The sequence below is a fragment of the Colius striatus genome, chromosome 2, assembly GCF_028858725.1.
Source record: "Colius striatus isolate bColStr4 chromosome 2, bColStr4.1.hap1, whole genome shotgun sequence".
NCBI classification, from domain to species: Eukaryota; Metazoa; Chordata; class Aves; order Coliiformes; family Coliidae; genus Colius; species Colius striatus.
In genome coordinates, this window is record NC_084760.1 from 110402549 (window position 1) to 110421136 (window position 18588).

Genomic DNA, 18588 nt, shown 5'->3' on the forward strand with positions numbered 1-18588 from the left:
TTAGTTTCTGAGACTCTGATCTTAAGCTTTAACTAGATACAAAGACAGCCTGAAAAATGCACCAAGATTTGCAGTCTTATGAATATATGTGGTTTATCTTCCATTAGTTTTCCTCTCTCATTATATAACTTCCTGAAGTTTCAGTTTTGACTATACCATTAGCCAAAAACGTCCGACTATTTCTGATTATATACAGTTTTATTAGGAACCAAAGCAGCATATGGAGAGCATAAAACATAAAGAACAAGCTAAGGTAAAGGCACTGAAAAAAAATTATTCAAAGAATTACCTGAGAGCAAAGAAAAAACCCTAAATCATGACTCTGGAAACACTCAATCTGCTCTCCTCACTGCAGCCAAGATATTAAGTCACTAACTCTCTCGTCACCTTCTACATTTTAGTGAAATTTGACAACTCATCTTCAATACTGTACAAAGAGTGAAATACACTAGAATCACAGAAAAAAACCCCATTATAAAGGACTTCAGGAGCTCCTTGATCAAATTCCACACTCAAAGCAGTGATAACCTCAAAGCTAAATTAAATTTCAAGATTATGTGAGGATGGCCAGGGACTTGCTCAGTCATATTTTGAATAGCAACAGAAACTCCACAGCCTCTCATTAGTATGACTGCCACAGCAAGACTTCCTCTGCTAGAACAGGTTCTCAATCTCAAATCCCAAGTTCCCACTTAAGGCATCTATTCCCTTCTAAAGCACATAACCTGCATGTAGAAGTTGCAGCTTACAGAACAGAACTACAGTACAAAACCTATTCAAGTTGGAAACTGACAGTAACATGTACAAATTTCATGTAAATTATGTCTACAAAAGCAAAAAGCACTAACACGACTTCGTCAGCTGTTTTAAAAATACACACAAAATAATGACTACACAATGAGTTGTGAATAGTGTTTGTATGTGGGTATTCACAGCCAGCATAACTGGATAAATGTGTTGTACCTTACACACATGACCTGATGAGATCTTTTTCACATTTTAAAATTTGTATAAGAGAAATCTGAACTTCAGGTGAATTATAGCCTACCTCATGTGACTGCTCAAGTACAGCATGGAAAGAGAAAACTGGTAGTGGTGACAGCTTAAAGCATAATGGGTAATCAATCTAGCAGCTGACTGAAGTGAGCTCAGGAAGAGTTTGCAAGGTGAGTGAGATAGATTAATCTGGCTCAGTGAGAAGACAATGGAAGCAATGGTGAACCTTACATCCAAAGGAAAAGATCCTTTAACTTAATTCAGTAGTTAAGACATTTATCTGGAATCTAGAGATCTAAATGCCACTTGAGGAAGTTCAACCTCAGTCTCCTATTTTCTGCAAGAATATATGTCTTTTGTTTTTTCAAAAGTTCCATTCCAAAAAGAAACTCCTAAAAACCACCTTTCTCTTTCAAGCCCCTTCCAAATCAGTAAGTAAATGATTCTTCAGAGAGAGGCTGGTAACAGCAGGTTACATGAACACCTAGGATTTGGCAATGAACTGCAATTTAAATTACTTAGCTCAGGAACAGGAATGCTCAGTTGTATTTTTAAAATCAAGGCCTTACCTTCTTTCTCCACAGTCTTATAAAATGTGTCCAATAACAGTGTCCTTAACAACAAAGAATGTCAAATAAAGGTACTAAGCAAAAATGTACACAGAGCAGCTGTATTAAAAACAAAACCTGCAACTCATTTCAGTGGCTGAACATGAATCAAACAGGAAACAAACGGTTTAATGTCACTTTCAATTGCACATATTGACATTTAATTTCATGCACAATATTTACTGGTGTCTGGAAGCTTTCTCACAATTACATGAAATATCCGATCCCAGAACAAGTGAAACATCCAAAACAAAGATGGAGTTTGACTTTGTATTCCTTCACAATCTTCAACTGAACTCATATACTGTTAAAATACTGATAACTCAGTCCATACTATTGTGACAAGCTGTAATATAGTATTTTCCTGTTAGTTTTAAAAGTGGAAGACTCTATTCTAAGACTTACTCAGCTTGTTTAAAGATACTTATGGAAACTATTTAACATCTTTAATAGTTTGAATCCTTTTCTCCACAATTCAAAAGGGAATACTGTGCAGATGACAATGCAAATAGATTTATGAGAGGAAAATGGAGCAATGGTATTGGATTGCAAGATTCTAAAGCAGCTTTGTCAAAATCAGTATGTTTGTCCCAAATGAGAACTGCCCTTGCTGCTTTATCTCTGAAATGCAACTGTCTGCCATCACATGACATCACAGTTCTTGACTCCTTGTCTAACTCCAGTCTGCCAGCAGAAAAGCATGGATCCATAAGAAATGAGATCTAGTGCCTGATTACTCTCAAGCATCCTAAGTGACCACACTCAAAACATGATTTTCTTCAACTGCGAGAGAGGCCCATTATATTCTTAATGGAAGCCTACAATGAGTATCTGATATTGAGTTCTGTTGAAAGATAATGAGAGGATAACTGCCCTGTCAAGTGATGCCTTTAAAAAAGGGCTGCTTTAACAAAATGTGTGTTCTTCACAACTCTGCCTCCACCCTCTTAAGATGCCATCTTCTGAGGATATTATGTTAGCTCTACAGAACCTTTATACAAACCTAGGAAACAGTAAAGAAGATAAAGCATTTTGTTTAAGAGAGTCCATTACTCATTCACTCAAAATTAATTTGGATAGCAAGTGGTATCTAAGTGCAGAACTACAAGAATCTGGACATTGGAAATGTCTGGGAAAGACAAGGACTGTCAGAACATAACGAGGAACATGAGGCCATATAAGGGGGGGGGGGATACAAGATGGTTTTGGATAAACTTCAGTGAATAAAAATTAGAACTGTACATATCTGAAATGTTTCCACTGAAAACTTAAGCTCATTTCTACTTTTCACTACTGTGGAAATCCAGCTAGTAGTTGTTGTGGTTTGGCCCAGCAGCCATGGCTTCTGCCGATACAGGGTCCCTCACACGGGACACAGTCCTTAGAGAATATCTCTGGCATGGGTTCTTTGCCACGGTTACAGTTTCTGCAGATAGAGGGTCCCTCCCTCAATACATGGCCTCTTATGGGCATAAGTTTAATGAGCTGCTTTGTCGTGAGTTCCTTCCCACAGTTACAGCTGTGGATAGTAGGTCCCTCCCTCAGGACATGGCCTGCTCCAGCCATAGTGATACAGAGTCCCTCCTTTGGGACACGGCCTGATCCGGCCACAGTGATACAGGGTCCCTCCCTTGGGACACGGCCTCTTCTGGCCATAGTTTTAAAGAAGAAAATCACTGCCTCTGGCTCAGGGTCTGAAGTGATTGGGTCCCTCCCATGGGACACGGCCTCCTCCGGCCAGAGTCACTGCCCCTGGCTCAGGGCCTTTAATGAAGTGAATTGCTGCCCCTGGTCCAGGGTCAGCCTTAGCAATATGAGTCTCTGCCCCTGATACAGGGTCATTACCAAAATGAGTCTCTACCACTGATGCAGGGTCTTTAAAGAAATGAAAATAAATCTCAGCTTCACCAGTCCTCTCCACAGAATGCAGGGGAGTCTGCTCCAGCACACCTCCTCCTCTCTTTCCTCACTGACCTTGGAGCCCGCATGGTTGTTTCTCTCACTGTTCCTACTCCTTGCACCACCACCACCAGCCAGAAGAAGGGACAGAAGGAAGAAACAGGAAGAAGAAGGAGGAAGAAGCCTCCTCTTCCAGCTTCTTCTTAAAAAGTGATCATGGAGGCATCTAATTGGCTCAGCCCCAGAAGTGGGTCTGGCTCAGAGCTGGGGAGAGTTTCGAGCAAGTACTTCCAGGAGCCATCTCTACAGACCCTTCCCCCTTACGGTCAAACCATGACTGTAGTGAAAGAAGAATTAAAAAAAAACCCCTCATCTACTAACAAACGTTCTGTCTTCTGTTTGGTTTTGCTAATAAAAGGCTGAAGCCCTATAGGCTACCTGCTTATTTACAGAAGTTTAATAATATCATTTAAAAATGCAAAAGTTCATATTATGAGGATTGCAGAAAAAAAGTAGTTTAGGTGCATCTGCAAATTTGTTGGCAGCAAAAGATGCCTCCAATCTATTATTCCCATAGGATAGCATGGGAAAGCTTTGGGTAACTTCACCAAACCCAGAAACAAATCTGTTGCATTATGACAGTACAACAAAACCTCTGGAGGTGGAAAACATTCTGAAAACTGCATTCTCGCTGCTACTCATCAAGTAACTCAACTGCAGATCTGGAGCACACTGGGATTAGAATTTCATTTTTTAAAACAGGCAATTTATCACAATGTCAGCAGGAAGCTGTAGCCGTGGGATTTTCACGTTAGTTGCAATTCAGGCCCTAAATAAATCCAGTCTTTAACAGGTTAAAAACTTGTTAGTTTAGACAAAGAATCAAAACACCTGTAAATTATCCTAGCAAGTATCTGAGAAACTATATAATATCTTATTAGAAACCCAAGACCTTAGCTAATAGATGCTGTTGTAAATGCTACTATTTTTAAAAGGCTGCTTTGGTTATTAAAGTTTTCATGTCCAAGTTTGAGATTTTTTTAAGATAAATATTATGAATTTGGCTTCAGTGTCACCTTATGAACAGGAAAAACAGAGATTTCAGGGAGGTTTGCAAACTAAACATCATTGGGCTGGTTCATTTCTTCAAAACAAAATGAAACCAGAGGCCAAATGCTTTCACAAAAGTTTCACCTCATAGTAACAAATCAAATATAGTAGTTCCCCTCCAAGTAACTGTAAGGCATTTATTATTCACTCCCCTTTCTCAGGCTAAAACCAATTAATTAACTATGCTGCAATGCACAGGGACTCACCTTGTAAAAGGAAAAAAAAAAACCCACTCAGTTTTGTATTTGCACCTCCTTATATTATTAATCCTGAAACATCAAATCTCTTCAAATGATATTAATGACAATGGCCAAGTGGTAACTCAGTAATTACTTATCTGGTGTGTTCATAAAGAATCAGTCTTTAAAAATTGAAAAAATTAATCATTTCTTTCACTCTGATCTTCAAATTAAGCACAACAGGAAAAAAAAGAACAATTTAGTCCAAAGAAAACTCACATAGGACTAAAAAAAAATTAATATAAAAGGCAATTAAGGAGCAGCCTTTCAGGAACTGGTGTTTCCAAGAAAGAACACACAGAGATTTATACTGAGTACAATTGCTTCCAGTACACAAAGCCTCTAGAGACAAAACACGTTACTCTCAGTACAACTTTATATTGTTGGTCGAAATGATTTACCCTTGATTGTTATAATTTAGTACTAAACTCTGAAATACCATCATATTCCTTATTCTGTATTCCAACCCAGGAGAAACATGATCTAGCAATTAGGAGAAATTAAATTCTTTGCATTTGTTCCTAAGGGTAGCTAATGGAATCAACACCATGAGTAGGGAAGCATATTCATATAGTCCCCGTATCAAATAAGTGTTCTTTAGTCTCACATACATTTTGATACATGATAGATGTTCACAGAACTATGCAAGTTGGTTTGGGTGACTGAGATCAAATGTAACTCCTATGGCTGAGAGAGAGCCAAACTGTTTCAGTATTCATGATGCATCTGTGTGCCTCTGCTCCCTTCAGGTGTGACAGCCCATATATTTCAATCCAGTTCTCGGGCTATCAGATGGTCTCACATTTTCCTCATCTACAGGTCAGACAAGTACATACTTCTTCCATTAAATGCATAGCACTTTTTATTAGTGTTTCTCAACTGCTGCATCTGTTCAGAAAGTCTGGATTGGTGGGATTTGCCAGTCTGTGTAGCTGAACATAAGAGCATCTAAATGTACTGAGAGGGAGGGAAAACAGATCTGTTCTGTCCTCTCAAGACAAAAGAGAGACATTTTCTGCAAATCCAAGACACACTGAAAAAGGACACAAGACCTTTCAGAAGAAGTTATGCATATTTTAAACAGATCTGAAAAAAGCTCAGGCCCTTTCACATTTCTAAATAAGCCTGTCAAATTGTTAAGTAAATGGAAACGGAACTGCTTCCCATGGTGGAGAGGGTGGCAAGGGGAAAGGAGCAAGAGACAGAAGCTGAGCCTGGAATAATGAGATAATTTTAAGTTATTTCATTACAAACTTGTTGAAATATATCTCAGGACAAGAATAAATCCTTATGTATGTTTTTTGTGTCAGAGTTGCAGAAGACAGCTATCTGGGTAATGATCACACACTGCCTAGGTGGATTATCATTCCTCTTATTTAAACAAATTCCTTCTTTTTAAATGAGTTAAACTGCTTTTAATGATTAAGTTAGTAGGGCCAGCTGCACCTTTAACAAAACCATGTTAATATTTTTTAAAGTATGATGGAACTGAAGCAAATCTTCACTAATGAGATAGAAAAGTACAGTCACCTTCCTCAGCCACAAAGGACTGTCATTTGGTTGACATTTCACTTGACAATTGTTTCACATCTAACGGTCACATCTGCATTTTTAATGTTACCACTTCAGAAGCAGCTGCACTGAAAGAGCAGAGAGTGATTTATACTGTTAATATCGACTTCATTTGAAGATTTTATTTTTGACTCTCTGTAAAAGAAACTGCTCTTACAATGACTCTACTCTGAAATATAAAACTCCCAGTCTTCCAAATGTGATGGCTACTGTCTCTGCTGAATTCCTAACGTGAGGCACACTTCAATTCTTCCAAGTTGTTATAGAATCATAGAATGGTAGGGGTTGGAAGGGACCTTTAGAGAAGATCCAGTCCAACCCCCCTGCAGAAGCAGGTCCACCTAGATCAGGTCGCTTAGGAACATGTCCAGGTGGGTCTTGAAGACTCCACAACCACTCTGTGCAGCCTGTGCCAGGGCTCCCTCACCTCAACATGGAAATAGTTTGTTCTTATATTTAAGTGGAACTTTTCCTGTTACATCTTATTGAGCCAGCCAATTGTTTTAGGTAGTTTGCCTAAATATGAATTGTTTACAGTTTTATTAAGCCAACCAATGTGGATGTCTTCACAACAAGTATCTTTGATTCAGTTATCTAACAAACATTTTTAATTAAGTGATCTAACAGGACAGCTGGCAAAATTCCTGGTAAAGAAGAGCTCATCTAGACTTTTTGAATATGAACATAAGCAGAACAATCTAACCTACATTGGTATTGCTTGCAGCACTGTATTTGAAATTTAAGATAAACAAAACAACAACACTGCTTAGCTTCTTACACATTCTGACTTGTGACTGCTTGGGTGCCTAAGAAAAAGTTCTAAATGAAAATTCATTATTTTTCCTGCAGTTGGCATCCTTAGAAAACCTTTTCCATGCAGAGCCTCTGGTTCACTATGCAGCCTTTTTTACAAGTCTTTTGAGACCTCTCTATCCTCAGTTGTTTGAAATCAGTCAAGTGACAAAATTAACTGGGAAAGATGAATGGGCAGTGGCATGTTTAAGTGCCATTTCATTAGCAAATGTAAAGAAAACAAGTTCTGCCACTCAGATGTTGAGAAGAATAGGAAGAGACCATCAGTACTGAAAGTCTGATTTTGCAGAGGTCTCGTATCCTATGGATAAACAAAGAACTATGACTTTCAAATTGCTGCATTTACCTCCCCCAGAGACTATGTGCTTACTATTCCTTTTCCTCCCCCATGAGGGTAGCATAAAGAACCTTAAAACAGGTGTAATGGCCCCTCAGTTATCTCAGTTCACTCTCCTAAGCATGAATTTAAACAGACATCATTTCTCAATAATGTTAAACACATGTGCAGTTCCCTTCAGGACTGGAGAAAAATACTGCAGCTGGCCAGACAATTAACAGAATGTTATCAACAGTTTATATTTAAAACATTATTGCATTTTAGTGGTTTCACTTTTGAGACAGCACAGCTTCAACAGCATGTCTTGTCTGTTGTTCAAAAACTGTTTACAAAATAAACACACAACTTACATTCCCAATAAAGGACTAGGAAAAAGAGGGGAAGGTGCTTCTTCCCTTCCATCCAATGAAATATGTTAGGTGGATTCACTGTGATATAAAGCAAACACTTGCTTGCTATTAAAAGATAATAAACTGATCTTGTGCACCCATTTCTGTAGTTGCAGAATAATCTTAGGAGATTTGTAACTAAATAAGGAAAATTATTACACACAGATTTCCACGACTATATCTCTCCAAAGTAAATTTTTCTTCCTCTGTTTATCTTCTGATAATCATTTTAATCCAAGTCAAGACTTACGTGTATTGAAGAAGCTGCTTTTTCTGCATTGCTCAACTGTCACAGTCCAGGGGGAAGAGATGGAACATCGTGTCTGGAAAGCCCATGCCAGGCTAGAATATGAACAGCAACTCCCTTTTCCTGGCACAGAAGCAAACCCTGAGAACGAAGAGAGAAAGGTGTTTATATACAGGACATTTTCTTCTTTAAAACAGCATTTCCTGCAAGTCTACACAGCAGAAGGAAAATCAGGAATATTTATTCATACAGCTCAGTTTCCAAAGGGAACCAGACTTGAACCTTTTGTCTTCAAGTGCAAGCAAGGTACAGAAAGTGGAGGGGGGAAATATTGGACTAGACTATGTCACAAGGCTAGAAGGCTTCTAACATATTGCTGGTAAGAAAGAGAATGCACCCTCAAAATGTAGAAAAACATGCAATAATGTTCCTGGATACAATCAAAAGTGATAAACATGTACATTATAGAATGCTCTATCTACTATGAAAACAAAATCTGAAGTCAGCACAATAATCCATCACTATCTTCATTAACGATATGGATGGTGAGGGAAAGCATACCCTCAGCAAGTTTGCTGATGATACACAATTGGGAGGAGTGGTAGATACACCAGAGAATCAAGCTGTCAAACAGAATGACCTGGACAGACTGGAGAAAGGGACTGACAGGAACCTCAAGGGCAAGTACTAAGTCCTGCACCAGGGGAGGAACTGCATGCACCACTACATGCTAGAGGTTGGATGCCTGGAAAGCAACTTGGCAGAAAGAGCTTGGGAGATCCTAGTGGCTGCCCACAAGCCAGTGATGTACCTCTGCAGCAAAAAAGGCCAAAAGCATCCTGGACTGCAGTGGGAAGACTGTTGCCAGAGCTGAAGGTGATTCTTCCCCTCCATACTCAGCACTGATAAGACACACCTGGAGCACTATGTCCAGTTCTGGGTTCCCCAGTACAAGAGAAACATGGACACACTGGTGAGTTGGACATTATGAAAAGTCTCTTCACTGAGAGTTATTGGTCACTGATACAGGCTCCTCTCAAGAGTTCAGGGAGAGTCTGGACAACCTCCGAGTTGCCTGTTTTAGTTTCTGGTAGCCCTGTGAGGAGTTTTGGTAGTCCTGTGATGATCCTTATGAATCTCTTCCAACGTCAGGTATTCTATGACTCCATGAGAAAGTCCAACAAATGGTCATGAAGACTATTGAAGGATGGGAACATTTCTTATTTCTCTGAGAGAACTGGAACTGTTTAGCCTGGAGAAAAGCAGTCTTGGAGTATACACATATCTGAGGGGAGATTATAAAGCAGGTGGAGTCAGGCACTTGTCATTGGTGCCCCATGACAGGAGGCAATGCACAAGAATTTAAGAGAACAAAATTCTACCTGAACATAAGAAAACTTTGGGTTTTTTTTCCCCTCACCAGAACATAGTCCAGGGTAATCTACTCTAGCCAACACTGCTCTGAGCACGGAAGGTCAACTAGATGATCTCCAGAGGCTTGCAAAACCAACTATTCTGTGATTCTGCAAGTCTTTGAACCTGACATACTCCTGAAAAGAGAATGTAGCTCCAGAGGTACCTTCCCCATGGCCCTCTGGATCCTATTATTACAGAGCTAGCCAATTACATATGCTCTTATCATCTCCAGAACAGATTACTTCAATATAGCATGGTGGTGCATTTTCTGCCAGGTGGCTCGGCTAATGCAGAAAGATTGCTACTCTGTTAGCCAAAGGAAGAATGCTTTAACTGCTAGGGCTCAGGTGCTCACCTACAACAGCAAAATTTAATTTATGCACATGGAGGTGCTGCTTCTTCAGAAGAAGAATCCATCTTTTTCCCACTTATAGAATCAATCCAAACAGTGTGCATATTCAACAAGTTAAAACGGATTGTACTCTCTTGAAATCTTCCTAAACTGCATATATATTCAATCTTTTCAGATATATTTTGAAAGCAGAAAATAAGCATGATTTTTTGTCATGTGACCATCCAGTATCAAGAAAACAGTAACCCTGTTTTTTGAAGTCTGGACAATAGGTCCTTCCAGGCGAACAGCAATCAGTTCAGTTACCTGGGGTAATGGAGCAGGAAATTCTACAAAATTCCTCTCAAAGTAATTTTTAAAAGTAAATTTATCATAATTTATTCCTACAAAAAGTTAAAAGTTGACAACAAAGCTCCATTATGAAAATGTTAGGAAAAACTATTACTTTCCACAAAAGAAAAAGCAGCCTGGAAACAAAGAAAAAGCAAAAAAAGATTAGAATCATAGGATGGTAGGGGTTGGAAGGGACATCTAGAGATCATCTAGTCAAACTCCTCTGCACAAGCAGATCCACCACATTTTCTTCCAGCTCTAGGTGTGCAAGGGCCATAGCTGTCATCAGGCACCATCTCTGTCACTTCCCTGAGTCATAATTGTTGAGATCCTGAGCTGGGTCTCATATTAACAGAAGATTCTTAAATATCTGGGTAAATTCACAGCAAATGCACAAGATACCAAGAGTCACAGGATGAGACACATACAAACAATATGCTAGTCACTACTCAACACTTTCTTTCACTTCAAACTGCTACTGAATGAGCATTCACTCCTAATAAGAACTGTATAGACAGTGTTAATGATAACTCTGTAAGCACATACAATAGTTGAGCTTGTGTTTTCAATATGCATTTAATGACAAACTGTTAATCCACAAAGGTGAATTAACAGTTCATCTGAGAGTAATTTTCAACAAAATGATCTAAGGTATCAATCTGTTTTTTGAAATGGTATGCAATTAAAGAAGTAATTTTTAAAAAACAACATCACATATCTATAATGAATTTAAAATTGCACTGTGCAGCAGTATTTCTAATTTCCCTTGTTGCACACAATCATCTATGGCTAGAAATTGCTTTGAAATAACTTGCAAAATCTAATCCCATCTTCTTCATGCACTTGTACCTCCCTCTGACAAAAAAAAAAAAAGCTCCACCACTCTTCCCTACCTTTCAGTGAATCATTTAAACACACCAGGATCTTTACCCATATCCCTTACCTACTGAACAACTTAAAAGTCTGTGGTGAGGGCTTCTGCTAAAAGCTATTTTGAAATCATGCACTGGCTCTCCATTATCCTTCTGAGTTTACCCGAAAGGCCAATAAACACACCTGAGCTCTGGGAGATGTGTACAGAAGGCTGAAGTTTCCATTACTAAAAGAATGTGTAATCTTTTTATTGACAACTATTCTTCAAGTTTTGTTAAAAAAGACTGGTGCCACATTTACCACATTCCACACTTCAGGTACCAATGTGATTTCAAAGGGGAGGTTACACACTCTTCTCAGCAATTAATCTTTTTCATCCTGGAGTTCTCTTAGAATTCTTCTGTGGATACTTTTTGATCCTGCTAACGATCATCCTGTAGATTTGTCCCAACACCTCTTTCACGGTTGTTTTAAATTCAGAAACACCCTTTAACTCTAATCACTGTCACCACAAAGGGTGATATGTGGATCTCATTTGTTTTTCCAGTTAATTATGATGCAAAGAATGAGTTTACCTTCCCTCCTTTGCCATATCTGAGTGCTTCTCTTCTATCTTGTTTGCTAAACTGGCTCTACAGACATTCACTTGGAGTTATCTATTGGAACAACACTTTATTAGCTAAAACAAGATAAATAACTGGTCAACATTGAGAATATCAAGAACAACACTAATTGTCTGGAGCAGGCTTAAACATTCATTAAAATATTACAGTAAGAAAGCCATTGCTTTGTTTGAATCAGTCATCTGCACTTCCAGCAGCAGAGGTGACGGTTTCTTTCACAGTTCTGTAATACAAAAGCATATTCTAAAGTCTCTGCCTAAGAAAAAACACATTCACTTAGAAAACGAAACACAAGAGTACTAGTTTACTTCATTATCAACAGTATTTGCAGTGAAATTTGCTTTTGGTTGGTTGTTTTTCCTCCTACTTTTGTCAGAAAAAAAGTTCCACATCCTAAATACTGTCTCCTGAAATTACGATGGAAATGTAGAAAAAGTCTATACAGAGGCAACCAACTCAGGACAAAATGGCAACAGCAAGAAAACTCAAGAGACATGGGATTAGATTAATAACTGCTGCAGAAATACAATTCTGACAGAATGGCTGGGGCACAGAAGTCAAATGTCAAAAAAGGAGAAGCCAAATAAACATCGGTGTGACAGAAAAAGTTCAAAAGACCTTCAAGAGATTTCAAGAAGTCTGGTAAAAAATAAGTACTACAACATCTGACTATTGCAATTCATAACAGAAGTTGTTAAAGCCCAGAGTGAGATCCCAGCTTCACTGAAACCATGACAGATCTTCTATTTTCATTAAGGATTCAATAATTTTTCAAGTGAAAGTAACTTTTACTTTTAAAGGCTGGCAGTGATAGAATACCAGTCCTGAGCTGGCAATTAAAATTATATCTCTAGGAAGGCCCAGGGGCTGTATTGATCATATTCTGAACACTGGGAGTTGAGACTGTTTTGGTCCACGAACTGCAGCAGGACAAAAGAGAGAGGAGGAAGACAGGGCAAAAAACCCCTCAAATCCACAGGATTCCCAAAGTCTGAAACATTAAGTGTTAGTATTTAATAAAGTATACCCACTCACTTCTGTATGAATAATGCTACCAAGGGCATAGACACCTTGAAAAGAGAGCAAAGAATTAAAGTAGTTCTGGAATGGAAACAGTTCAAAGTGTCACATCTCAATAAAAGTTTTGAAATGTAAGCCTGTACAGTTACTGCATCCTGTCCTCCATTCCCTACACATCCTCCAAACATCCACCATGGGATTCTTATTTCAAATCTAAAATGCCTCTTGTAAGAAGCTATTCAAACCTAAATCGTTTGTAAAAGCAAGACAGGTCATGACCATTGGACTGACGCCTTGGTACCAGCAAAAGAACAGTGCTTAGTTTATTTTAAGACATACTCTGCAGTAACATAAAACTAAATCCTCAGTGATACCTACTTCCCCACTGTGGAGATTACAATTCAAACCCTGCGCTGACTTGTAAGTGTTGTCTTTTGCTGGCTAAGTGGAAAATGTTATACAAGTATAACTCCACATGCACTCAGCACTAAAAATTCACTTAACAAAACCACTGTAGAACCATTTTTTTCTCCTCACAAGATGTAATGGATAGGTAGAAAAGTAAACCTAACATGTTAAAGTAATTTCTGCAACTTTCAATCACAGAATCTTAAGGGTTGGAAGGGACCTCGAAAGATCATCCAGTCCAACCCCTCTGCCAGAGCAGGGCTACCTAGAGTAGGTCACACAGGAACTCGTCCAGGTGGGTTTGGAATGTCCCCAGAGAAGGAGACTCCACAACCCATCTGGGCAGCCTGTGTCAGTGCTCCCTCATCTGAACAGGGAAGAAGTTTTTCCTTGTATTTCTTTGGAACCTCTTATGTTCCAGATTGTACCTGTTACCCCTTGTTCTGTCACTGGACATCACTAAGAACAGCCTGGCTCCATACTTCTGACACCTGCCTTTACCTGTTTGTAAACATTAATGAGGTCACCCCTCAGTCTCCTCCAAGCTGAAGAGCCTCAGCTCCCTCAGCCTTTTATCAGAAGGGAGATGCTCCACCATCATCTTTGTGGCCCTGTGCTGAACTCTCTCCAGCAGCTCCCTGTCCTTCTTGAACTAAATGGCCCAGAATTGGACACAATATTCCAGATGCGGTCTCATGAGGTTCTAACACTCACCCTACTCCACACACTAATCTACTACTTTACTGTACCCATGATAACTTTCCTAGCCTTTATTTTTTCAGTTACATATAAGTTTAACATGTCACTATTAAGAGATCTATGCACAGGGTGCAGTATCTGTCACCACACGATGCCCAAAATTGGCATGCACTGCCATTTGCTTGCTCTATCACTGAACAGAGTGAAAGCCAGTGAGCATGTTTAACATCCACTTCTTTCCTTTACTGCTAAAGGCAGTGTTCAGCAAGCCTGGCTGCTGATTTCATTATTACAAAAACAAGTGGCAACAATTCAATAATCTCCTCTACTCCTGTAATTATTTTACACAGGAATTAAATATGGAAAACTCTTCTTACTCAGTTCCATATCTGAGAGAAAGAATCATTGCATGAAATTAGTTTCAGCAGTGAGAACTGCGTTGTAAAAAACCCCCCAAGACTTTTAAAAAGAGCCATCAAGATGCTGATTTAGTGGTTATAAACTTTAGAAAAATTGCCCTAGTACCAGACGTACACACAGGAGGCTCTAGGCTGAAATAATCACAACACTCTCAAAAGGTTTATGTAGAAGAAAACAGAGATGTTCTGATTCAATTCCAAACAGCAATTCTGAAGATGCCAAGTGCTATTAACTTCGCCTCTAATGAGCAATGAAGTTGGTTTTTTTTTTTTTGCCTGTTTAACGTTTTGCTCATTGCTTTTTAACTCAAACTGTTAAGACACAGAACTAAAGCATGGATACAAACCATCCTAACAGGGAAGACACTTCAGAAGTGCTGCTGTTTTCTTCATATCATCTCACAAGTGCTCAAGAAAGGCCAATGTGGTAAGGAAATCTTTGCACAGATGCATATTGCCTTTTAAAAAATCCTCTAGTCATCTTGGAAAAAAACTGGATGTGAAAAACATAAATGTCTGAAAATAAACCCCCTGCATTTCAAATCACAGCACGTGGAAAGGGTCACTATCTACCCAGACTAAGCATGGAATGCAAAGGTAAACCAATCAGAAAGAGTTGGAGGGTCACAACTGAAAAGACACAGTTAATTTTAATAAATTATTTAGGAGCAGCTGCAGTTTTTTGCTTTTCCTGGTCTACTTGCAAGAAATATATATATTTTTAGGATATACTCTGTGACCAGACAGTGAAAATCTTTCCCTCGACTGGGCTGCTTTCAAACCTCCCTGGATGCTCAGGCTTTAACTACACTTTGGCTACAGAATGGGCATTGCCTCCTTATGGACTGCCCTGAGGAACAGGCCAGAAATTCATTCACTGCTAAGATTTTTTTCTTTTATAGAAGTAGAGGCTAGGAAATTTCCAGAGGACTGTAGAAGCTAAAAAAACCAAAACCCTAAAAAGTTAACTTTGCCTTTGAAGGTGGGGGAGAAAGACCCTGAAAGCAAGAACTGCCAAGATTCCAGGTGTTCTAACACCAAGCTTGAATCTGCTTCTACTAATGTAACCTGGCCTTTCTTCCCACACCAGTTTTCCCTTCAGAACACGAAGGCATTAATGTAGTTTATTATGACTTTTGCCTTTAAGTGCATAAAAGCCATCGAGGTTGCAAGAAGGATTCTGAGACAGGTTCACCATGATTTATCAGCAGGGTGAGCAGTTGATGGCATATAACTCTAATGATGGAAAAGGAGACAAAGATGTAACATGCATCCTAAGGCAGCCTCCAGCGCTGTAGGTGATTCCTCCCCTAAGAACTTCCCACAGCACATCTACAGTTTTCATCAGGACCCCTGTAGACTCCTCACTGGATATGTGCAGGTTGGGTGGCTGTTAAGCACTACGAAGGCATAGCATGGCATCCTTGAATGAATCTAAAACCTACAACCCAGAGGAAAGACAAGGGAAGAAGAGAACAGGCTCCTGCTAGTTGCTGCCCAGGAGAACCCACCAAACACTATTGGGATTCACAGCTGCAAGGTCATAAGGACAACAGCAGGAGAATAAGTGGAAAATACAACCCCGAAGGTGAAAGAAGGCAGAGCTGCTGAAAGGCAGGCAGCAAAGTTGCAAGTGGAGGGTATTCAGCAATACAAAAGGCTAAGGTGCCCATGGCACTGCAATAATTATGCTTACACCACCTTAAGTTTGCTGTAGAACTTCAGTACTATTCATTGCTCAAAAATACTGTATAATGAAAGGCAAACACCCCCCCTCCCCAATCAAAAATTAACTACATAACTCAGAAAATGCTACCCAAGTTTTCGGTTATACAGTGCCATTTCTCATTAATCAAAAGACAATTTACCCAGTTTTCTAAGCACATTTTCTGAAGGACTGATCCAAAGCCAACTCTGATCTTAAGTGGGAAAAAAAAGCCATGTTCCCCTCTTTTCCTTAAAGTATACTTTAACCTCTAGTGGGAAAAAAACCCCACATTTGAGTTTTGGAAGGTGACTGCAGAAGATAAAAGAACCAGAAGGAAATGGCTCCTGATACAAAACAAACTTAGATTCCTATCAATTAGCACTGTCCAGGAAGGCATAAGAGGAGACAAGTAGAAAGAATGGGAAGAAAACAATACTCAAATTAAAAAGCAAACCACCTCACTCCATAATCTCAAGGACTACACTGCTGTTGCTCTGATGGGACAAGATTTCCAAAGGCACTGCTGGCCTTTCCCAAACCCTCTAACTACAGAGATCTGCGTTTGAAGTATGTTTACAGCATCAGAAGAAGGAAATGTGGGAACTGCTATGTAGTGCCAACACTACCTCCACTTCTCAATGAGAGTGTAAAGTTTGTTATTTCACATGGTATTTATCACCTTTCCTGTCCTGTAGATGAATTACACTTAAGGGTAACTGAGTTGAAGCTGCTTAGCAAAATTTGGGTCCCAGACATTTGCTTACAAAGTCCTGTTAGCATTGGTCACAGATCCAAAACAGAATCCATTTCTAGCCCTTGGAGGGCCCGCAGTGACTGAACAGATAAGGGAATGTGTGCAACTGTGTGCGTTCTGGTCCACACACATCCAGAGCAGCCCCTGCCTCTCTGTGTGTTGTTTTTGAGTCACTCACTAGCCAGTTAATACTGTGTGATACAATGACCATTGTTAAGCCGATGGAGGCAACAAACAGCAAAGCACTCCTCCCACTCTGGAATTCATACAGTGGAGGGAAAAAATCAGCTCAAGGGCTGATAAAACACACAGAAAGGTTTAGACGACCACATACGGCAGTGGCGACCCGCCTCCGGAGCACAGGCACCCTTGAACCGCGTCCCCGCGGGTGCCGGGCCGGAGCGGGCGGGCCCGAGGGCCGCAGGCTGCTCTGACCACACAGCGCTGCTGCCAGCTCACGGCCCAGGCGCCCTACGGCCGTACCTGCGCCCCACTCTGGCTGCGGGGAACCGCTCGGGGCCCCGCTGGGCCCGGCCCCCTGGCCGCCTCCCCTCCCCGGCCCCACGCGCGGCCCCGTCACCTCGCCACGCCGCTCGGAAGGCACCGGAGGCGCACGCCCGGCCGATGGCCGCCACTGCCGCCGCCATAGCGGCCTCCCTGCCCCGCTCCCGGACAGCGCGCGTGGCTGCCTCGCGCGCCGCCTGACGACCAATCCAAGCCAGCCAGCAGCCACCTCAGGGGAAAACTACGGCAGAGCGGCGAAAACCAACGGCTGGCACTCATCTGAAGCCTTAGGGAAACGCTCTGACCGCCCCTGCCCCTTCCTAGCGGCAGTGGCACGGGTCACGGCCCAACAGGCAGGCGGCGAACAGCCCCGGCGCAGGCCCCCGCGGCGCTGCGTTGGCGCAGGCTCTGTGACCGATCACATACGGAGCCGCAGGGAGGGACAGCCTCGCTCTGCGTGTGCAGCGCGTGAAGCACAGACCCCCTCAGTGTTAACCGTACCCCAACGCGAGAAGCAAACCTGCGAGCTAAAGGGCACGGTGGGTGCCAGTCGGTGCTGAGCATCCCGGTTTGCTGAGTTACAAACGCAGAAGTTGCAGGAAAATTGTGAGCTGTCACCAAACCGGGACAAGCGACGTCAGAGTCTGCCCCAGACACCCACCTGAGAGACCCCTCCCCAGACGCCGTACCCTTGCATGGAGGCAGTTTGGCTATGTATTAGCATATGCATTCGATTGCTTTGACTAGTCATAATGTGTACCGTGAGTGTGCTTTTGTCACTTGGTGCCTCTCAGGAGCAGAGATCCCCCAGCACCCAGCGCTGCAGTAAACCTGTGTCGGCTTTCTAAGCTATCATCTACTCTAGGTGGCCCTGCTCTGGCAGGGGGGTTGGACTGGATGATCTTTCAAGGTCCCTTCCAGCCCTTAAGATCCTGTGACTCTGTGATTTCGTTTAGAGAGTTTTCTTGGGTATGATTTTTGATAGCAAGAGTGGCAGCCAAGGCCATGTTTGCTGTGGCCTGCATGCTGCTGACCCTTTCAGCCCAAAGGGGCAGGAGAAGCTGTTCCCTGTGCAAATAAACTTTGCCTGTGGCTTAGGAGGCTCCCCTGAACCTGACAGTAACTCTGTCAAATGCAGCTTGCAGTTTCCCTGCAGCTCTGTTCCTCCACTGAACTGCAGCAGCTGAAGCACCAAGTGCACTTCAGGAACTGCTCAAGACCCTAAACATAGCAAGGGTAACTACAAGACCTGGCAATTCATTGTGCTGC

General features: G+C 41.2%; 1 protein-coding gene across 1 annotated transcript in view; it reads right to left on the reverse strand.

Annotated features, from left to right (window-relative positions):
* The window catches only part of MRPS5 (mitochondrial ribosomal protein S5), a 59656-nt gene extending 42001 nt beyond the window's left edge, over positions 1-17655 (reverse strand). The window contains exons 1-2 of the mRNA XM_061989096.1: positions 17396-17655; positions 8214-8351 (exon numbers count right to left, since the gene is read on the reverse strand). Of these exons, the coding sequence (XP_061845080.1) occupies positions 8214-8351; positions 17396-17462 (205 nt within the window). The 5' untranslated portion in view covers positions 17463-17655. The remainder of the gene's footprint in view (positions 1-8213; positions 8352-17395) is intronic.
* Positions 17656-18588: the final 933 nt, after the last annotated feature.